Source organism: Pantherophis guttatus, chromosome 1 (genome assembly GCF_059756535.1).
Source record: "Pantherophis guttatus breed Tessera chromosome 1, ASM5975653v1, whole genome shotgun sequence".
NCBI lineage: Eukaryota > Metazoa > Chordata > Lepidosauria > Squamata > Colubridae > Pantherophis > Pantherophis guttatus.
The window spans coordinates 178,362,966-178,385,805 of record NC_142063.1 but is presented as its reverse complement, the minus strand read 5'-3'; the positions used below and the strand labels follow the sequence as shown (position 1 = coordinate 178,385,805).

General features: G+C 37.0%; 1 protein-coding gene across 27 annotated transcripts in view; it reads left to right on the top strand.

The window, feature by feature from the left end:
* Positions 1 to 22,840, top strand: part of FN1 (fibronectin 1) — a 236,467-nt gene that overhangs the window by 124,896 nt on the left and 88,731 nt on the right. For all 27 annotated transcript variants that reach the window (XM_087882202.1, XM_087882200.1, XM_087882197.1 and 24 more), the window contains 5 exons: positions 6,422 to 6,688; positions 9,060 to 9,154; positions 13,080 to 13,248; positions 13,808 to 13,894; positions 14,432 to 14,623. In XM_087882202.1, the coding sequence (XP_087738328.1) occupies positions 6,422 to 6,688; positions 9,060 to 9,154; positions 13,080 to 13,248; positions 13,808 to 13,894; positions 14,432 to 14,623 (810 nt within the window). The remainder of the gene's footprint in view (positions 1 to 6,421; positions 6,689 to 9,059; positions 9,155 to 13,079; positions 13,249 to 13,807; positions 13,895 to 14,431; positions 14,624 to 22,840) is intronic.

Here is a 22,840-nt window from a genome sequence, read left to right as displayed (position 1 = left end):
GAGAAAAGTGACAATTCAGTCTACATATAAGAAAGCCTAAAAGGAAGCTATGTAAGACTGCAGCCTTGAATAAAGTCATTTAATTCTTTTGAAATTTCACTTCCCATACCACCTCCTCCTTCCTAAATACTGCATTCAAACAAATAAAAAAAGGGTAATCTTCAGGTGAGAGGGTGTGAGAAAGAAAATCAGCTGCAATTTTGTTTCCTCCTGGACACAATCAAAGAGATGCTTAAAAATAATGTTGGGGAGTTCAAAGGCAGCAAAGGAATAAGAATCTGCAGTCCCTTTGACTCTGGCAGCACCATTGGAAAAAGCAAAAGAACCCATACATTTGGGGTAATTTCACTGAGATTGTAAAATTCCTCATTCACAGAATTTAATAGTGTCTTTTTTTCATTTGTAATTATCCCACCACTTCTCCCATCTACTTTTCACCCCAAGCCATGATGAAGAAAAAGGAGCAATGGCCTAGTGTATTTTGATTGACAGGAGCCCATAATTGGAAGCCATTCCATTTGTAAGGCCCTGGCTGCCTTTCTGGTTTGAGATTTTTTCCCTAATGAATAATCTAATCTGCTATTTTAGATTGTGATGTTACAAACCTGGAATTCACATCAAATAATTATTTAATTATTCATGATCATATCAATAGATTAAGGTGCAATACTAATATGATTTTGAAGCAAATTTAGTAACTTGCTGTGCTCTCATGTGAGTTGATTTGTATACTGAAAGCAAAATGCAAGAGATAATGATGAATTAGATACTGTACCAAATGCATTTTAAAAGAAAGAATACTTGGTTAGAGCTAATGATAGATTTCTGGCACTGTATTTATCTGAGAATATAGAATAATAGAGTGGGATCTTGGAGGTCTTCTAGTCGAACTCTCTGCTCAAGCAGGAGATCCTATACCATTTCAGATAAGTGGCTATTCAGTCTGTTCTAAAAGCCTCCAGTGATGAAGCACCCACAACTTCTGAAGACAAGTCGTTCCACTGATTAATTGTTCTCACTGTTTAGAAGTTTCTCCTTAGTTCTAGGTTGGTTCTCTCCTTGATTAGTTTCCATCCATTGTTTTTTGTCTTGCTTTGTGGTGCTTTGAAAAATAGGTTGACCCATTCTTCTTTGTGGCAGGCCCTCAAATATTGAAACACTGCTATCATGTCACCCACAGTCCTTCTTTTCTCTAGAATAGCGATACCCAAATTCCTGCAACTGTTCTTCATATCTTTTAGTTTCTGGACCCTTAATCATCTTAGTTGGTCTTCTCTGCACTCTTTCCAAAGTCTCAACATCTTTTTTATAATGTGACCAAAACTAGATGCAGTATTCGAAGTATGGTCTTATTAAGGTAAGGTTCATGTGGTTCATACTTCATGTGGTCTTGATTCTGTGAGTCCCTGATCACTCAATCCAATACAGCACAACCAACACAAACCCCAAAAAGAATTACAGTGCCATACATCAAAAATATCTCAGAAACCACCAACAGACTACAGGTAGTCCTTGAGTTACAAATGTAATGGAGCCTGCCCATTCTATTTGTAACCTGAGGATTCGTGGGAGTCAATCTTGTACCTTGAATAGGATCACTCCCTCCTTTCGCTCACACATTCACTAATCGAATGCGAGGCTCGTTAGGTACACATGACGTATTTCAGGGTGGGGAAGGCCATGGGGGGGGCTACTGATGGAACAGGTCATCCCCCTAAGACCACCCAAGGCCTCCCTGACCCACTGAAATACCTCATGCTTCCCACAATTGCTTCCCTCTCCACCTGCTGCGCTGGGTCATTTACCTTGTGAAGATCTAGCAAGCAGTCTCCTCTCCAGCCTCTCAGCCGCATATGCCCCTCTGTAGTTCCGTTCGGGCCTCTGCAGGCCTGGCCTGGCAGGTTGCCAGACAAAATGGAGCTTCTGAGGGGCGAATCTGGCTCTCCGATGCTCTGTATGGTCCTCTGCGGTCCTCTCCCCGCCCGTTGCAGCCTGAAATGGAACTTATGGGGGCTGGATCCACCCCCCAGAAGCTCCACTTCGGCCTGCAATGGGCTGGAGGAACCCTGTGGAGTGCCGAATGGAGCATCAGAGGGCTGGATCCACCCCCAGAAGCTCCATTTTGGCCTGCAATAGGCCGGGGGAGGCCTGCGGATGGCCAAACCAAGCCTTGGAGGGCTGGATCTGGGCCCTGGAGGCTCCATTTTGGTCTGCAGTGGGCCAGGGGAGACCTCTGGACATCCAAATGGGGCTTCTGAGAGGCGGATCCCCTCCCCTGGCCCCCGAAGCTCCATTTCAGCCAGCAATGTGCAGGACGAATGTTGCAGAGCCTCTGCAGTAAGGGCAAACAACTGCCGTGGTGCTGCAAGATTTGTACTTTCGGGCCTTGTTCGCAAATGATAGGGGGCGCTTATTGCATAAGTTCAAACATTTGCTAAGGGAATGCTCATAACCTGGGTATTACCTGTACTACAACCACATGGAATTGGCATAGCACGCAAGCCAACTAAAACCCTTCAAAACATCCTAAGCAAACCAAAAGACCCAGCAACCCCAGAAGAAAAAGCAGGAGTCATCTACAACATACAATGTAAGAACTACAACATCCACTGTGTAGGACTAACAGGCAAAAGACTGGCAGAATGCATCCAAGAACACCAACTAGCAGTCAGAAGACATGATGAAAATTCTTTAATTTCACAACATATAGACAGATTTAACCATAGTTTCAATAGGGAAAATGTGACAATCCTAGACCAGTCGAAGTCCAAAAATGCCAGGGAATTTCTAGGAGCATGGCACTCTGACAAATTAGCCATCAATAGACATTAACAACATCTATTAGCTATGCAAAAGAGACAATCGGCCAGCCCAAAGATCTTAGAACTTCTCTACCAGCAATCAGCACCCAGATCAGCATAGATTAACTCCAAGGTTAACTTCAGACCAACAATCAGGTAAACAATACCCCGATCAAGAAACTGCCAAAGAGCCAACAGTAAACAGCCAAAACCAAAGAATCTCTAAGACCTCTCCCACCAACACTGACAGGGCAAGCCACCAGAGTATAAATGTATAGCAAACAGCACTCCTTACTAGCACTGATGATATTACCTAGTTTGGGTAATGAAACGTCTGCAGGAAAATAAGCTCAGAAAGCACAAGGTTCCCTCATTTCAGTCCTGATCTTAGAAATATTCTACTTTATTGATTCTATGCCTCTGCTTATGCAACCAAAGATTGTATTAGCTTTTTTGTCTGCTGCTGCTGCACACTGTAGGCTCATATTCAAGTGATTAACTACTAGGATTCCAAGATCCCTCTCACAGTTAACTGCTTTTGAGCCAGATTTCACCTAATCTGTACTTGTACATTTGATTTGTCCTGCCTTATGTGTAAAACCTTACTTTTCTCTACATTAAATTTCAGTCTAGTCCCCTGACTAGACTGTGAAAAGGGGATCAGTTATTCTTTTATCACTTTTTTCTTTGTGCGTAAGCCAGACTGTTTTCATTGCTGAAGAAAAATAATTCTTCAAGTATTTAAAATTTTGCTTGTGAAATCTGTATGTTTCCCTGTACTTCCACTGCAAATATATTTGATCATTTTCAATTGATAATCTTATAAACAGCATGGCTTAGAATAATTAAAATATTGTGCATGAGGGAACAGTATAGAAGTGAATGATTATTACTATAAGGAACATGCCAGAGGTTTAAAAAAACTTAGGGATGTATGTTATGCTCATTTAGTTTGAATTATTAATTTACTAAAATAAGGAACGTAGACTAATTTAAGTTTAACTCGTGACTTGTGTCATTTTGAACAACAGTTTTAGAATCTGTTCTCACTGAAGCAGTAGACATCCGTGTAGGTTTCCCTGTGCAATTGTATCTGACTAGGACATGATGCTCCATTTCTTGGCTGAGGGAACATTGTTGTCTGAAGATATTTTCCATAGTCATATGATCAGCATGGCTATATGCCAAAGGTGTATGGCATATACTTATTACTTTCCCACTGAAATGGTACCTATTAATCCATTTATTTATCTATTTATCTAGTAATAGGATTAATTTATCTATTAATGGTATTTGCATGTTTTGAATTGTTTGATGGGCAGGACATCTGTGTAGTCATTATTTACAAATCAGATTAGACTGAATTAATTGTTTTTCTTTAGCAATGCCTCCTTAAAATTTAATATCATAGAACACCAAGCAATCTTTGTTTCTATCTCTATCTTAATCAAATGTGTAAGTTTCACACATTTGAGTAATGTGTAAAATTTTTATTTTTAAAATAAAATTTTAAAAATACTCACCTTTACATTTAGCATGCTGATTTTGATTGCAATGAATGCTAAAAGGACCTTCCCCATCTTTACATCTGAAAGTTCATATTCGTATGTTGAACTGTCATTCGAAAGTCTGTTAGCAATTTTTTTCCCCCTAAATTGTAGAGTGGGCATCTGAATAGAGAATGCCATTTTTTTCATTCATTAATAGGATACTTGTTTGACAAGCAAAACTGAAAATATAAGGCATGACAACAAAACTTATCTTGGAATCAGCTTATGGGATAGCTTAAGTTATTTATAAAATGCTGGTGTTTTATAGAACAAAGATTGAGAAATCCTGTTTGTAGTTAGCATTCAGTCTGATAGGTCAGAGGTGTGCATTTGGCTTTGGGGGAACTTGCCACACAAATAGTACATGGGTGGTATGCTAATAGGCAAGAACACACATAAAAAAGGGTAAACAAACAAATTGAGAATTAATTCATCCAATACACTAGATTTAATATAATTATGTTCCTGTTTTTGTTTTCTGTTTTGTTTTGTTTTTTAATTTGATTTATATGCCGCCCTTCTCCGGAGACTCAGGGCGGCTTACAATGCGTTAAGCAATAGCCTTCATACTTTTGTATATTTATACAAAGTCAGCTTATTGCCCCCACAAACTGGGTTCTCAATTTACCTACCTTAGAAAGGATGTAAGGCTGAGTCAACCTTGAGCCTGGGGAGATTCGAACTTTCAGTAATTGCAGGCAGCTGAATGGTAATAATAGGCTATTAGTCTGCTGCCCCACCAGGCTCTTCGTTTTTATCCCCCCCCCCCCCAAGAATAATAATTGACAGCTTTTTTATGATTTCTGTGACTGAATGTGGTTGGAATTCAAACTCCAGATTGTACTGTAGTCCACCTCAGGCACATGTTTATACCTCAGTAAAAATAGCCCTGTACAGGAACTATATACTGTATACCCAATATGTAGCATTTTGACTAGGTTGAAAACGTAATGGCATATGTCAGGCAATGATGTAGCAGGCTATTTTATTCCAGAGCCCACTTTCCTAGACATGGACACATATATCTGAAATAAGCAGAATGAAGGAAAAGACTGGACATGCAAAATTTTGCAAAACCCATTTAAGTATATACCGTGTTTTTTGGAGTACAAGATGCACTTTTTCCCCTCCTAAAAGAGGGTGAAAATTTGGGTGCATCTTATACACCGAATGCAGCTTGCCGACCCTGCCGGCCCCCACCTTTTGGCCTCTGCCTCACAGAAGTTTGCCTCCTTGTAGTAAACAGTCCATTTCAGTTTCAGCTTCAACACAGTCTGATTAGCACAAGCAGTTGATTGTCGGTTGTATTGGCCTCCCGACCATCAACTGTTTCAGGCTGCAGGAATTGTCATAGCTTATTGCCGCCTCCGTGCACCCCATTTTTGGCCTCCACTGTTTGCTGTTTGCTGCAAGGAGGCAAATTGCTGGGAGGCAGAGGCAGATTTTTTTTTCTTGATTTCCTCCCCAAAAAAGGTAGGTGCGTCTTATAGTCCGGAGCGTCTTATACTCCGAAAAATATGGTAGATAATGTAGAGGTTGTAAAAAGTCAATGTCAGGTTCCTATTATTAGTAGGTAGGTAGGTAGGTAGGTAGGTAGGTAGGTAGGTAGGTAGATAGATAGATAGATAGATAGATAGATAGATAGATAGATAGATTGATTTATTGATTAGTCTATAGGCTATATCAAAAGCACAAGGTTCAAACATATATCACCAATAAAATCCTATACAAACAATTTAAAATAAGAGTAGGGTAAAATACAATAGTTATAGGATAAGATACAACATAATTTAAAACATAAATATGTAAAATAGGATAAAATTATATAAAATTATATTAATATTACTAATTGTTTCTAGTATTAGTAGTAATGATAATGTAAATTCTAATTTAACGTATTCATGCATTATGAAGATGAATAAAATAACTATATGTATGTATATAATTTAATTGTGGCTTAATAGAATCTCATGTTCACTAGCTAGAGTTTTTTGGGTAGATGGGTGTCTATATACAATAAATAATAAACTTACATTTTATTATATAAAATCTTTTGATTTATCTTTCTAGAACTTGATGGCCCAACCAATTTGCGGCTTGTCAGTGAGACACCCTCTACTGCGCTAGTCACATGGAAGCCCCCACGAGCTCGTATTGCAGGATACCAACTTACTGTGCAGCCTATTACAGATGGTCATCCAAAACAATACACTGTGGGGCCATCAGCCACCAAATATCTGCTGAGGAATTTGCAGCCTGGCTCTGACTATACTATGTCTCTAGTGGCTGTCAAGGGTAATCAAAAGAGCAATCCAGAAAAGGGAACCTTCACAACATGTAAGTGTGAAATAGTCTTTGTTTGCCACCTCCCAAAAATGATTCTCAGAACTACCTTAATAAAGAAAAAAGTAACCATAATTGGGCATTTGATATTTCATTAGCAAGGTGTTCAGATTAAATCTAACATTGTACCATCAATAGATTTTTTAAATTGGGAAATTTATCAATGCCCAGGACTTAGCTTGGGAGTCGTAAGATTGCAAAATCTTTAAAGAAAACCACAGATTTCTTATTTGACTTCCTTTAAGGCAGCGGCCCCCAACCTTTTGGGCACCAGGGACTGGTTCCGTGGAGAAAGGTTTTTCTGTGGACCGGAGGGGGTGTGTTGCATGCTGCTTGCATCCCACAGATGGGGCTTTGCTTGTTTGCGCAGACCATTACTGGCATTTCATGGACCGGTGCTGGTCCAGAAACCGTGGGGTTGGGGACTCCTGCTTTAATGTTAGTACTCTCCCTCTCAGAGCCTATGAAATGAACAATAAGTCCAGGCTATGGGGGAAAATGAATCAGTCTTCCTTGGGAACCCTATAATGTCAGCACATTTCCTGCCTAATATGCGTGTAAAATATCTATATGAGTTTTAGTTAAAGAAAATATTAAGTTTTATGGCATGTCTCTTAATCATGTACTTTATTAAAAACATATTTCTAGTTTGGCAAAACTTAAAAGCCATCAGGAATGCATAAAAAATGGACTATAATTCCATTGTACCAGGATCAATTGTTTCTTTCTTTCTTATTGTACAAAGATCATTTGAATGTCTAGTCGAACCTTACAGTTCTTGTATTTTTCCAGTGAAGTTGTTTTCCTTAATGAGGCACAATTTAAATGACCTACTTGAGGTCACATCCATGCTTAATTTTGATACTGCCTTGAGTGAAAACATAGATTGCTACATAACAGTTAACTTAATAAACTGACTATGGCACATTATTATGAATAGCAGCCTTTCAGAAACTCAGAAAATCTACTTTTGCCATCCAGATGGGTGTCAGGATTTGTGCCTGATAAACTGTTTTTTTTTCCTACCGACCTACGTAAACCCCCTAGTTAACTGCAGACAGTTGATCAACAGTATGGCTAAATCAGAAAAATACCATTAGATCAATGAATTAGCTACTGTATACAAGCTGTTTTTGGCTGATAGATATAAACATTTTCCAATTTAGAAAGATCAGTACTGACCGTCTGTCAGGTTTCGATGCTATTTCAAAATAAATGAACTTCCAAACTGCCGATCTTTAAGGAAATTTTCTCTTTATTTGAGCACAGCAATCTGATCCTGACTCTTTTCGCGGTCAGTACTGACCTTTGCCCCCCAATCCCTCCCTTTCCGATCCCCAATTCTCTGCTTCTCATTGGCTATCTTCCAAGTCACTTTCCTGATTCCTTTTTCGTCAGGTCACAGGAATGTCTCACCCCTCCCCATCTCCGAGGAGACTGAATCTTCAAAGGGATTTAGCAGGCAAAAGTTCAGGCTTCTCCTCCCTTTTCTATGTCAGTTCTGAGACGCTGACATCTAGTTCATATCAGATTTGGCTGAATCTGCTACTGGTTGTTTTCTGGCTTGTATGAGTTCTAAATTAAATGTTCCTGGTGACTAAAATCTAAGATGCATGTCCATTTATATTCCAAGGTCATTCTAGGCTATGATTCATATGTGGTTATCAAATATTCAAAATAAAATCTGAAGGAATGTTAAAATATTTTTATCATAGTTGCTACATAGTAGACATGGCTCTGCAGAGATTTTTTAAAGTAGTTTTTTATTCCTAAACCGCTGTTTAGCTCAATTTCCTCAACTGGGTTGAAATAAATAATGAAAACCATTTACAAATGTGAAATAACGAAAACAAAGTATATATTAGGTTTACTCCTAGATTTAAAATGTTGTATTGGAATGGATGATCTCTGATTATCATAGTACTATGATGGAACCACCAGCTGAAGGAGAAGAGGCTGTAATAGGAAAGGTTAAAAAATATTCCAACTTAAAGTCCATTGGGGGAGGATCAGACTCTTAGGTTTCTTACAATCTGCGCTTTCATAAGTAAAGGAAGTCAGTCTGGCAAGGATTCTTATAAACTGGTGATCAACAATAAAGACATCTGTTTGAACTATTCTTGGAGCTCTTCTGATTTTTTGTACCTGACAAGACTATGTATGTGTATATGTATGTGTAATGTATGATGATAAATATTTTATAAATCAGTGATTTTAAATTTTAGTTACAATTTAATTCTGTTTAATTTTAAATTATCTTGCCAGCCACTTTAATGTGCTTTTTAAGTAGGGAAAGCAGGCTATTAATAAATAATACATATGTAAACTGCTATCTCTAAGCCTGGCTTTACATTTGATTTGACAGTGCAATCCACAGGCTCAGTTCCTCCCTATAACACTGAAGTGACAGAGGCATCTATTGTTGTTACCTGGATCCCTGCACCTAGACTTGGTTTTAAGGTAGGAAATAGGCTCTCTCTGTCTCCACCCTACTTTTCATGAATTGCTTGCTGTGGATAACTTCGTTTGGGAAATGTTTTGGGTCTTTATAGTATATAATTATACATAGCTAGTAATTGTTTAACAACATGTAGTGATTTTTAATAAATTGATCAAAAACTATACATACATTTAAATTCTAATGTTATAGAGAAGAGAATAATGTTCATAAAGATCTCAGGCTTACTATTGTCCTGATTAATTTTATTAAATAAAAATGCCATACTGCTTTCTAGGTAAGGACTACTCTAGAAGTAAATGTTTTAATTTGCAAATGATAAAATAGTCAAAACAGTGTTTAAATAAGAAATAGTAAAAAATCAACAGAAAACAAAATCACTGCTTGATCAAATGAGATTGAAAAATACTGCCAGCATGTGATGGCTTCTTCATATATACTTGCAATTAAAACTGGCACTTTGTTTCATGTGTAAGTTTCTTCTTTTTTGACAATGGCATCTGTTAAAAATTTATGTATTTTGCAGTGCTTAAGCCAAAAATAATCCAGATGGTATTCCATCTGTCAGAGTTAGAGTGAACAATTTTACAAATTGTTTTTACAGTATTATTTAACAAAAATGAAAAACTGTAATAGTTGGGTTTTTTTGGCTATGTTTTATTTGTAATTTTCCTTTAACAACCAACATATTTTGTGGACAGTGTATTGACTGGGTCAGTATATTTTTTACACAGTGCTAACAATAATACAATTAAATATACATAATCTTTGTCTTCTAACTTCTAATCTTCCCATTTGTTGGGGTTCTTCTACAGTCACATCTTTGCCTTTAAACAATACCATTCCCTCTTTATGATTCTTTATACTTTCTCCATCAATAAATTTAAACAGCAATGACATTTCTTCATACCATGTATTTCTTGACCCCTGCTGAATCACTAATATTTAATATTTTAGATATTATTCAGTGTTCCACCATAATTCCAATATCTCAATTTTCTATAAACGCCAATAAAACCAATTAATAAAGTTTAATCAGTCCTGGGATTATATCTCTAAATCCCCTGAATTTATAATCCTTGAAAGCTCTAAATTTCAATATATTTTTTACACACTGTTAATAATAATAATACATTTAAATATACCTAATCATAGTCTTCCACCTCCTAGCCTTAGTATATTTGTGGTTATAATAAATTCTATTATACGTATGTCAATATGCATAGTACTATTTTCTCAATATACTTTCTACTTTTATACTTTCTACTTTTTTCTATTAGTTTTTAATACAATCATCATATTGCAAGATATTTTATCTCTATCCCTCATCTTTTAGCCTTTTTAGAATTTCATCATTTATCAACTTTTTGGTAACATTTTTTGTATTTCTCTCTTGGGATCCTATATTTCTTTCTAACATTTTTTCACAAACTGAATGTTCCCTCTGCCTTACCCTTTGTCTCCTTCTGCTGCATCATTTGGATACCCATCCATAACCCACCCATTTCATTATTTTTGGAAAATCTTCCTTTTTTTCCTCTTAAGGAATTATCTATTTGATTCTTAGTACTTATTGTTACTGTCTCTTCAGTGTTTTTGTCTTCTTGTAGCTTATTTTGATTGGTCTCCTCCATCACTCCTTCATATTTCTCAACTGTCTTCTGAATATTATGTTCATCTTTTCCCACCATCTGTTGAGGATTTTCTACACTCACTTCTTTATCTTTGAACAATCCCATTTATTTATTATTTATTTATTTTATTTTATTAGATTTATATACCGCCCTACTTCCGAAGGACTCAGGGCAGTGAACAGCCAAAAAATAAAACACATAGATTATAAAATTTAAAACAGTATAAAAACGTATTAAACAATTTGGCCCGAGACGAATTAAAACATTCCCATATTTAAAAACAGATTTAAAATTACTCATATACCGTTTAAAAGGGAAAGTTAGGCCAGGCCAGCCTGTTGGAATAAAAAGGTCTTGAGGGCACGGCGGAAGGTGCGTAAATCCGGGATCCTCTGTATCTCCGGGGGGAGCTCATTCCAGATAACAGGTGCCCCCACAGAGAAGGCTCTCCCCCTGGGGGCCGCCAGCCGACACTGTTTGGCCGACGGTACCCTGAAGAGCCCCTCTCTGTGAGAGCGTACTGGCCGGTGAGAGGCTATTGGTGGCAGCAGGCGGTCCTGTAAGTATCCAGGTCATCATCTCCTTATGATTCTTTGTCACATTTTCATAAATACTTTTAAGCATCACTAACATTTCTTCATAGAACTTTATTGTCTCCTGTTTACAATCTTTATAATTTCCAGTTTACACCTTCCCAGTTGTCCAAATTTTAAAGTCTTATTTATCTTTTCTTCTTTCTTTTTTCTCTTCTATCATCTTTCTTCTTTTGCCTGGTAGAATGTTCTATCAAGTAGCATTAGTAATCCAAATCTAAATTGGCCCACCAAGTTCCCTCAAGTCTTTCAAATCTATCTTCCAGTAAACAATTTTAATAGGGTTTTAGTTATTTGCAATTCAAATTGTCTTAAAGATCTTCAAAAAGCTCCCAAGATATTTCCAAACATTCAAGTCACCTACTGAAATAGAATCAAGGTCAAGTGGCCTTGCAGGTGTTACTTACTTTCACTCCTTTTCTTTGTGTACCATAAACAATTACCACTTTCCCACATTGCAGTAATTTTCTTCCTCCAGTAGATGGTTCTCCTGCTCCAAATCCATTAAACAGTGTGTGAAAAACAACAGCTGATTGTCAACCAATTAGGGGGGGTTAGAAATAAAAATAAAAAAGAAACAGTTTCTCCCAATAATCACTTTTCAAAGTATTGTTAAATCTTTTCCAGGCTTTCTATATTTTAAAGTTTCTATTAGATATTTCTTTCACATCTGGGTCTTTAATCTTTCTCTTTTTCCATGTATTCAATCACCGCTTTCTTAACATTTGGATATTATTTTTAAAATTCTTTTACTTAGGTTAGGTCTCTAGAATAAAAGTTGGAAGTTGTCTCAATTGTCTTTCAATGCTCTGTCCACAAACCACTCCAGCACAAATCTTATTGTCTCGGTTGTCACAGCTTGTTTCTTGCCAAAAATGCCCATTGTACCTGCTGCTGTTTGGGAGAACTTTCTTCAGACCTCATGAGGAAATTGTGGTTTCCTTGTGGTTGATAAATCACCTCTCTTTCCTTCACCACCCCTCCAGGGTGGCTTTGACCCTGTAGGGTGTTCCGGCACTCAGATACTGGCTGGTTTTCACGGAGCTCGGAAGAGCTCCGCTATTTCCAACTGTTCCCATTGCGATGCCAACTGGTTCTCCCAAAAACTGTAATTGTTGATATTTTAGAGTTTTGTAATAGTCTTTTGGAGTTCCAAAACAAGAGAGAAAGTAAGAAATAAGATAAAAAACAGCTCCTCCCCGAAAATATACAAGAGGACAGAAACGTGTTCTAAGCTTTAACACATAATCTATGGAACAATTTTCAGCTTGATGAAAAGGAATGTTAGTAACATACCTCCCTGCATAGCAAAATTGTGCAAATTCTGAGATTTTCTCTGTTAAAGTTGAATATAAGGAGAAGAGGGAGTGGACCATGCTGACTGGGGAAATTCTGGGAGTTGAAGTCCACACATCTTAAAATTGGTAAGGTTGAAAACTACTAAATTCCTGATGTCTAAAATTATTTAAGTTATTTTTTAAGGTTTTATTAAAACCATAAAATATCATATCCCTTCTCCTATCCATATCTCTCTTAACTCTTACCTTGGAAGCTTTAATTCTATATGCATTTCTAATGTATATTTCCTGAAAATTGACCAGATTCTCAGAAAGTTGAGGTTCATCATTCTTGTCCTAGCACTGGACAAAAACCAATATATAATTATCAGCAAAAGATTGTTTATTCTTTTCCTATTACAGCTAGGGGTGAGACCAAGCCAAGGTGGAGAAGCTCCAAGGGAGGTCATCTCAGAATCTGGAAGCATTGTTATATCTGGCCTAACTCCTGGTGTAGAATATATCTACAGCATCAATGTTATTAAGGATGGTCAAGAAAGAACAACACCTATCGTCAAAACAGTAGTCACACGTATGGGTCATTTAAATATCTCTTTATATGCTGAAGCAAAGACACCAAAGCTATTTAGTTTCTAAGTGTGTCCCCACTAACCTCAGTAGAAATATTTTGGACCAGATGGTTTTCTTAATAAAACATTTTAAGAAAATATCTGATATAATTTGAGATAAGAAAGATTGTGATGTGATTTCATAACTATATTTTTGTAACATACTTGTAAATAGTCAGTGTTTAAAATTATGTCACAATTCCACAAAATGTGCATTATCTAAATGAAGATTGGTCTTATCAATTTAGAAGGAACTCTGGGGCTGTAGTTGCCTACTCTGTCCTATAGATCAACTCGCAGAGCTCAGCTGCTGTTGGAAAAAGTACTACTAAGCTATCAATAAGTTTCTAGAACTGAGTTTAGACAATCATTTTACCATATCTCTGTGACATAAAAAAACATTGCAAATGGAAAGAGCAATTGTTGAAAACTTCTCCTGAGATTCAGTTTTGTGCCTTTAAAGCACAAGAAATGTTGAGTTGTGTTTTTCGACAAATCTAATATTTTGCTTTTATTTCTCAGCACCATCTCCTCCCACAAATTTGCATCTTGATTCTAACCCTGACACTGGAATCCTTACTGTTTCTTGGGGAAAAAGCACTACTCCAGGTACCTTATCCTTGCCCACGAATCTCTTTTGACTAGAGCACTCCAGCTCTCTGGAATAGCTCACCTGAGGCTTATGCCAACTGAGCTGATGTTTCTAATGCTGTTGGTAATCAGGTTATTGGTATGGGATAGCTTGTAGCAGGTAGTTTTCCTAACAGGAACTGGTTCCATTTTCTAGAGCATTTTGCACATTTTGAGATACTCTGCTGAGTTTTAAGCTTCAGGCATTTAAAATTAATGAAAAATAACATAGTATGTAGTAGAATAAAAATTTGATGTTTGATAGCTAGAAAAATCATACTCTGATATAGAAACAATCCTCTTAATCTATGGTCTAATAATTAAATATTATTTCAATGGTGACTAGAATAAGGATAGTAAATATTGAATGGTCCTAAATCAATATTTTAAAGGTATATAGACAATTACAGTTACTTGATTTGGAGTGTTAAAATAATCGAATATATTAAAATAACTACACTGATTCCTATATTTTAAAAATTACATTATGTGTGGCTATTTGTCATTTTGTATTAGATATCACTGGATACAGAATTACAACAGTCCCTACAAATGGGCAAGAAGGCTACACTCTGGAGGAGCAAGTGCAAGCAGAAGATACATCCTGCATTTTTGAAAATTTGAGTCCTGGTGTGGAATACAATGTCAGTGTTTACACACTCAAAGATAATCAAGAGAGTTTGCCCATCTCTGAAACCATCACACAAGGTAAATTAAAAAATGAGCAATAGAACTTGTAAATTAGTCCTATTAGGCTTCTATATGAAAGCTGTATTTCTATGATTTTTTCCTGATTTGCATGTGTGTGTGTGTATGTATATATATATATATATATATGTATGTATATATATATATATATATATATATGTGTATATATATATATATATATATATATATATATATATATATATATATATATATGCATGTATGTATGGTATGTTCATAAATAAACTCTTCACTAAAATTAACATCAAAATAAATAAGCATAAAAGTAGAAAACTCTGGACTTTGAAAATATTTAGCTTCTTTGGACTATTTTCATACCGTAAACCTCATTAAATTGATTAAACCAATCCAGACACATTTTTTGTGTAAGTTACATATTTTTTATTTTCTTTGCATAGATGCAAAAAACAAAAACAAAACCCAAAACCAATAGCAAGCAGATCATTCCTCAATTCAGAGTGTCTTGACAGTGATTCAGTCAGAAGAAATTGTTAACTGATTGTTTCTCTGTTGTTCTCTGCCTGGATGTGATACATCTAGAAAAGTCATATTAAACACTTAATTAAGAAACAAGGCACAAGAGTATTGTAAAACAAAGGTTTTACCTGTTTTGTTCATGAATGGGCAACCAGTTTTGAACTGAGGGCTACATTCAATTTTGTATGATGGCAAGGGGGCTGTATTTCATAAGTAAGTATAAGGACAGAGTAAAAATATCAGGTATAAAATAATAACGTACATTACATAAATGTATAAAATATTTAGCCTTTGTCCTCTTAAAAGAAGCCAAAAGGAGGTGAATATATTGAAAAACATGAGAGTCTTATATATTTTTATTACTGTTGTTTAATATTACAGAATCAGCCAACTCATTTTGTAATTAGGTGGAGCATTTGAAAAGATGCAATATAAAAGAAAAAAATTCAAAGTACTGTGTGTGTAATAATTTGCATTTTCCTGTAATATATCCATTTTTCTTTAAATAAATTATTACTCTTTTGTTTTGAGAAAGCTTTACATAGTTTCTAGATTGATTACCATAGAAATAAGTTGGAAAAAGATTTTGCCCCTGATTTTCAGTGGCAAATGGGAAGAAGACTGTAGGTGCAGTGAAACCTTGGAGTTCATCCAAGGTTTAACCATTGTTCGCCAGTGAGGGAGAGAGCAGGGAATTGGACTAGATGATCTCCAAGGTCCCTTCCAACTCTATTACTGTTAACTGTTAGCATCAGTAAGCTCAGTTCTTCTGATCTTTGATGTTGGTATCATTCTTGCTGAAGACTGCCAGAGTCAGTTCATTTGTGAGATTTAGCTAGAGTGGTTGTTGGCAACCCACGGCTCTGGAGCCACATGCAGCTCTTTCACCCTTCAGTTGTGGCTCCCTATCATGGCAGAGGGATGAAAGAGCTGTCAGGTTGAAAGGGCGGAGCTTTAGTGCGGGAGCGAAGAGCTCCAGTACTTGCCTTTGCGCGGCAACAGGATTCCGCCTTTGTCGTGGTACATTTGCTGTTGCTGCCAGCAAAGAGGGCTGGGAGAGAATGGCGGGGGTGGATCTTGCGGGGTGGGGGCCATCCCCCAAGCCTGGCCTTCTCCCTCGTCGGCGAGGCCAAGAGGAAGAAGGGGTGGCGTGGGGAAGCACTCCCCTCCCCTGGCCGAGCAGCGAGCACAAAAGCTCAGCGGGTGGAGGGGAGATGGGCCCAGCAGAAGTGCCCCCATTGGTGAGTTGGACAGTGGAGAGGCCTGGCCCGACTCTGGCAGCGGGACAATATTTGGCATCTCCAGACGTGAGGTGTGCCACGCCTTTGAGCAAGCTGGGCCGTGATGGCTGGGGCCATGGAGGGGGGCAGTGGAGGCATCAGGGCTGCTCCCCCCCCTCCTCAACAAGCTGGAGGAGCGCGGAGAGTTGCGGGCCAAATGCTGGAGGGTCAGAAGGCACGCTCTGACGTCGCCCCAACATGCATTTCCGGTGCGCAATCCTCTGTCCTGAAGTGGGATTGAGTGGAGGGTAGGGGGAAGGGAGCAGAGAGCAGGGGGAAGAGCAGGGAGGCTTCTTATGCCTGGGTGCGAGATCAAAGGAGAAGCAGTGACTGAACGTGTGTGTTGGAGGATCCCCGTGGTCACAACTTTTCCTCTTCCATCTACCACCTCCTACCTCCTGTCCTTGCTGTGCTTTTTCTTCTGTCTGTGGCATGTGCATGAATGGTTGCCAGGATTCTTGGAGGTAGATCACAACCCCTGACAGCTGGGCTTTTTGCCTCCCATTGCACAGGCTGCATGCGGTGAAAGCCCTCAAAAGCAAGGATACTCAAGCCAGCTTTGTCTGCTTTTTTGCTAATGTCTCTGCAACTGATCCTAGAGGAGAAGCCTGGGTGGCTTTCCTTTTGTTGTGGGGTGGGGGGAAGACTCAATACCCCCTCCATGGCCTGCCCGCTGCTCTCGCAGCAGCACAGTGAAAGCGCGCTTCACAATGGGGGAGACTGGGTCCCCTCCTCCTGGAGCCCATTCCCTGCCCCACTCACCCCTGGCAACTCTCTTTCTTGGGGCGGAGAGCAGGTTGCATGTTCAGCACCAACAAAGCCGGAAGTAGCCACCTGCCATTTCCTGCTGTAGTTGGGCAGAGAGAGAGACAGATTTGGCTTGATTCAGCTCTGTCTGCTCCCCTCTCTCTGCCTTTGCCAAGTTTTGCAAGGATTCAGTAGACGCTGCCTTGTTGAGGGGGGGGGGTGTTCGACCTGTACTTTGCCTGCCAAGTGTTTTCGGTGGGGCCCAGGGACTATATTTTCCAGCCACTTTGGACCAAGTTGCGTATGCGTATACGTGCCTGCATGGGATGTGTGCTGCTGTTTGGGATGATGCTACTCTGAAGTGTGTGCGGCAATCTAAGGTGGCAACCTTGTGGCACTCTGATGTAACAGCCTGACAGTCCCTCCTTTTGCAACGCAAGGTTTATTTAATTTTATTTTTAAAAAAAGTTTTTTATTTTTTAAGACAAACAAACATTTAATACATCAATCATCCCTCCCCTGTGACATCTCGGTGTTAACTTCTTCAGTTCTTTTTATTCTTCTTGTTCCAACAGTTTCTTCTATCTAAATCGTCACCCAAACCACTATAAAAGTTCATTCCTATATCCATATTCTTGCCATCAAATTTTTACACATAGTTATAAAATTAATCATTTATATCTCTTTTCCAACCAACAATAGAAGTAATTCCATATTCTAAAGTATTCTGATTCTTCCCTATCTTTAAACAACAAAGTTAATCGGTTCATTTCTGCACAATCTAAATTTTTTTTATTACTTCATCTTCCAAAGATATTTTCTCTAATTTCCAATTGTGAGCATAAACAATTCTTGCAGCTGTTATTACGTGTATAATCAAATAAATATATTCCTTTTTAATTTTGTCAGGTAGGATATCCAATAGGAACAACTCTGGTTTGAATTCAATATGTAATTGTGTCATTTCTTCCAGCCAGGTTTTAATTTTATTCCAATAGTTTTTTGCTTCAGGGCATGTCCACCACATATGATAATAGGATCCTGGTAGTTGGTGACATTTCCAACATTTCGCTGATTTATCTTTAAACATTTTTGCTAATCCATCCCATAAGTGATAGTTGGAGATTCTTCCATTTTTCCAAATATTTTTCAATTTGTTGTTTTAATTTATAATAGTTTTCTTCCTTTACTGTTGCACATCTTGAAGTTAAATGTACTCCCAAATATTTGACTTTTCTTCACAACTTGTATATCTAACTTTTCTTTTACCTCTCTGTTGTGTTTTTCTGTTGTATTTTTCACCAAGATTTTTGTTTTATCTTTTGTTTATTTTCAAACCGGAGACTTTTCCATATCTTTCTATCTGTTCTAATAATTTAGGGCCTGTTGTTTGCGGTTCTTCTAAAATGAATACCAAATCATCTGCAAACACTTGTAATTTATATTCCTCTTTTTTAATTTTCATCCCTTTTATCTCATCATTTCATCTAATATTTCTGTTTAGGACTTCTAGAGTCAGAATAAACAATAGTGGTGATAATGGACAGCCTTGTCTAGTCCCTTTCATTATATTGATTTTTTCCGTCATTTCACCATTCATCATTATCTTAGCAAATTGTCTATCGTAGATTGTTTTTATGGTATTTATAAATCTCTCCCCAAAGTCCATTTTCTGTAATTGTATCATCATAAACTGCCAATTCACATTATCAAAAGCTTTCTGTGCATCTAAAAATATCAACGCCATTTGTTTTTCTGGGTGAGTCTCATAATATTCTAAAGTATTCAAAATCATCCTCATGTTATCTCTAATTTGTCTTTTTGGTAAGAAGCCATTTTGATCAGTATGAATATATTCATTTAGCGGTTTCTTTAACCTATTTGCAATTATTGAGGCAAAAATCTTATAATCTACATTTAATAACGAAATCGGTCTATAGTTTTTAATCAATTGTAAATCTGTATCTTCTTTAGGTATAAGTGTCACATATGCCTCTTTCCATGAGTCTGGCATCTTAGTCTTCAATAATAAGTCATTAAATAAGTCCAACATTACATTACTAATCGTTTCTTGTAGTGTTTTATACAGTTCTGCTGGTAGACCATTTGGTCCTGGTGCTATTCCACTTTTTTGTCTTTTTATGGCTTCTGTTAATTCCATCATTGTTATTCTTCTAGCATTTCTTTATATTGTTTTGATATTTTAATTAAGTCAGATTTCTCCAGGTAGCTTTGTACCTCTTCCTCTGAAATCTTCTCTTGAGAATAGAGTTTTTGATAATATTCTTGGATTACTTCCTTTTTTTCCTCGGTTCTATATTGTAATTTCCCTTCTCCATCTTGAAGATATTTTATAGTTTTTTTCTCCTTCTCTTTTCTTAATTTGTATGCTAATCATCTTCCTGGTTTATTTGGCGCAATTTATTTGGCCTGGTTATGGGCGCAACTCGTTGTGCCCACGTGACACCCCTCCTGCGTGAGCTGCACTGGCTCCCAGTGGGCTTCCGGGTGCGATTCAAGGTATTGGTTACCACCTTTAAAGCGCTCCATGGCACTGGACCTGGGTACCTTCGAGACCGTCTTTTGCCACCAGTAGCCTCCCACAGGCCAGTCCGCTCCCACAGAGAGGGTCTCCTCAGGGTGCCATCGGCCAAACTATGTTGGCTGGCGACACCCAGGGGGAGGGCCTTCTCTGTGGGAGCCCCTGCCCTTTGGAATGAACTGCCCCCAGAAATGCGTAAGATCTCCGACCTCCGTGTATTTCGCTGTGCCCTCAAAACCTTGTTGTTCCGCCAGGCCAGGCTATCAATGTAAAGATTTTAATTGGTTTTAAATGTGGGATTTTAAATTTGGGGGTTTTATAATTGAGCCAATTATTTAATAATTTTAATTATTTTTAAATTTTGTTTGTCTTTGTGCTTTTAATCAGGCTGTACACCGCCCTGAGTCCTTCGGGAGAAGGGCGGTATAGAAATAAAATTATTATTATTATTATTATTATTATTATTATTATTATTATTATTATTATTATTATTATTAGCGTTTTCAAAAAAATTCTATCTCAGTGTTCTCATTTGATTTGCTAATGATTCTTGTTCATTTAAAATTATCTCATGTTTCTCCAGTTCCATCAATTTCTTGGTTTTTTAATTGCTTTGACCATTTTTCTGGAACTCTTTTTCTAGGCTTTTATACTGTTCTTCCAATCTTACTTGTTTCTGGCATTTCTTTTTATTCTTTTTCCCCAAATATGTTATTGTCAGGCCTCTGATATATGCTTTCATTGTATCCCAAACATTCTGGAGTGATGTATCCTCCTTTTTATTTATTTTAAAGAAAATTTCCAATTTCTTTTCCACAAAATTCTGAAATTCTTTTTCATTTAATATTGTTGCATTCAGGGTCCATCTTATCTTTTTCTTTTGCCCTTTCCATTTTATTGTTATTGGGCTGTGGTCTGCCCATATGTTTGAGCCAATATTTGCTTCCAATTGACATCCATATCATATCTATCCTTGACCACGATGAATGTCTATTTGAGTAAAAAGTATATTGACTCTCATTCAAGTGTTTCCAAATATCTTGAATACTTAGTTCTTCTGTCATTATAAAGAAGGCCTTTGGCAGTGTTTTCCTAGGTTTTTTTTTATTTATTTATTTATTTATTTATTTATTTATTTATTTATTTATTTATTTATTTATTTATTTATTTATTTATTTGATTTATATGCCGCCCTTCTCCGGAGACTCAGGGCGGCTTACAATGTGCTAAGCAATATTTGTCTTTACCATTTTGTAGTCTAAATCTGTATCTGTTACAGCATTGAAATCACCCATTATACATTCATTTTCATAGTCCAGTTTTACAATTTTCCTGTGTAATCGTCGATAAAATTCTTCCTGTTTTTCATTTATTGCATATAATGCTATCAAAAGTATTTGTTTGAAGTTCATTTTAATTTCGAACATCAAGAACCTGCCTTCCTCATCTTCAAAAATTTGTTTGGTTTTTAGTCTTTCATCAATGATGTAAATAGTACTCCTAGTTTTGGATATTGTATTAATTTTGAATGCTGTTTTCTAATATGCACTTCCTGTAAACATATAATATCCATCTTCAAGCTGTTTAATTTAGTCAATATTCTATTTCTTTTTATCGCTGCATTCAGTCCATTTACATTTAAAGATATTGCTTTTACTTCCTCCTCCATATTTACTTGTTGCTAGTTTTTAATTTCATCGCCCTAGTCTCTCTTTGTTCCAGTGGATCTTTACTCTCACCCCTTCTCTGAGGGCCCTTTCCTCTTTGGCTTTTTCTTCTTTGTCCTTATCTTCATCTTTCTTTTTTGCAGCATCTACCGTTCCTAAAACTCCATCCAATGGTCCACAAAATTGTTGGTAAAATATTTTTGCTTTCTCAATCGAGTCAAGTCTGTATCTTTGTTCTTGCCATGTCACCATGATCCATTCAGGTATCAGCCATCAAAAGTTCACTCCTTTGAATATTAGGAATTTCGTTAAAAATTGATATTATTTCCTCAAATCTCTGACCCTTGTAGATATTTGTCGTAGAACGACAAGTTCTTTATCTTTGTGTTTCAGTGTTGAGCTCCTTGCTGCTTGTAATATCTCTGTTTTCATTGCCCTCTTCGTAAATCTTACATGCACTTCTCTTGGCAATTTATTCCTTATTGCATATCTAGTATATATTCTAAATGCTTCATCAATCTCATTTAAAATCTTTTTCTGGTGTTGTTCCAAAACGTCAGCCAGAATCTTTGCAATTACCTCTGGTAGGTTTTCTCCTTTTTCTTCTTCTATATTCTGAAATCTTAGATAAAATTTAGATCTTTCCATTTCCAGCAGAATAATTGTTCTCTCTTGTGATTTGTCTGTTAAAACCATTTTTTTTCCTAACTCCTCAACTTTTTTTCCTGTCTTTTCTGCTTTTTCCTCTACTTTCTGGATTCTCTCCTCATTCTTCTCCATTATTTCTTTCATTTCTTTTAATTCCTGTTTTATATCAGCCAGGAGTGCTGCATCAAATTTTGCAATTCTGTTATATCTGAAGTTTTGTGCATTTCTGGTGCTGAGGGACTTGGTGCTGGTTGTGTAAATTTCTTCATTTTTATTTCTCCAGATACTTATAATCCACTTGTAATTTGGTTGTAATTCAAATACCTAATTCAGCCAATGATTGAATTGGTAATAATAAAATAAAACAGGATATAGTAAAATAGGAAGAGTCTCAGATCCTCCCTCCCCTTCCAAAATTTAATAATGATTAAAAAATTTCAAACTAGAAAGGGGAGGGAAAGGAAAAGAGAAAAGAAAAAGAGAAAAAAAAATTTTATGACCCAACTGTCTCAAAAGGAGGGAGGGAGGGAGGGAGAGGGAGGGAGGGAGGGAAGGAGGGAGGGAGGGAAGGGAACGTTAAAAAGTAAAGTTTTAAGTTCAAAATCAAAAATCAGAATCCATAAAAAAGGGTCAGTTTAACACCAAAAGAAAGGAATAAAAAGGTCCCTGAGTAAAAAAGAGAAAAATAAAAAAGATAAATTCTTCTGAGTCTTCAAGTCTTATTCCATAGAAAAACAATATTTCAGAAAAAAGAAAGAGGAAAAAAGACCTTTTCATTCAGTTCTTACAAAGTTTCAAACCAGAAAATAGGAAAAATAAAAGTACAACCTGAAGTCTT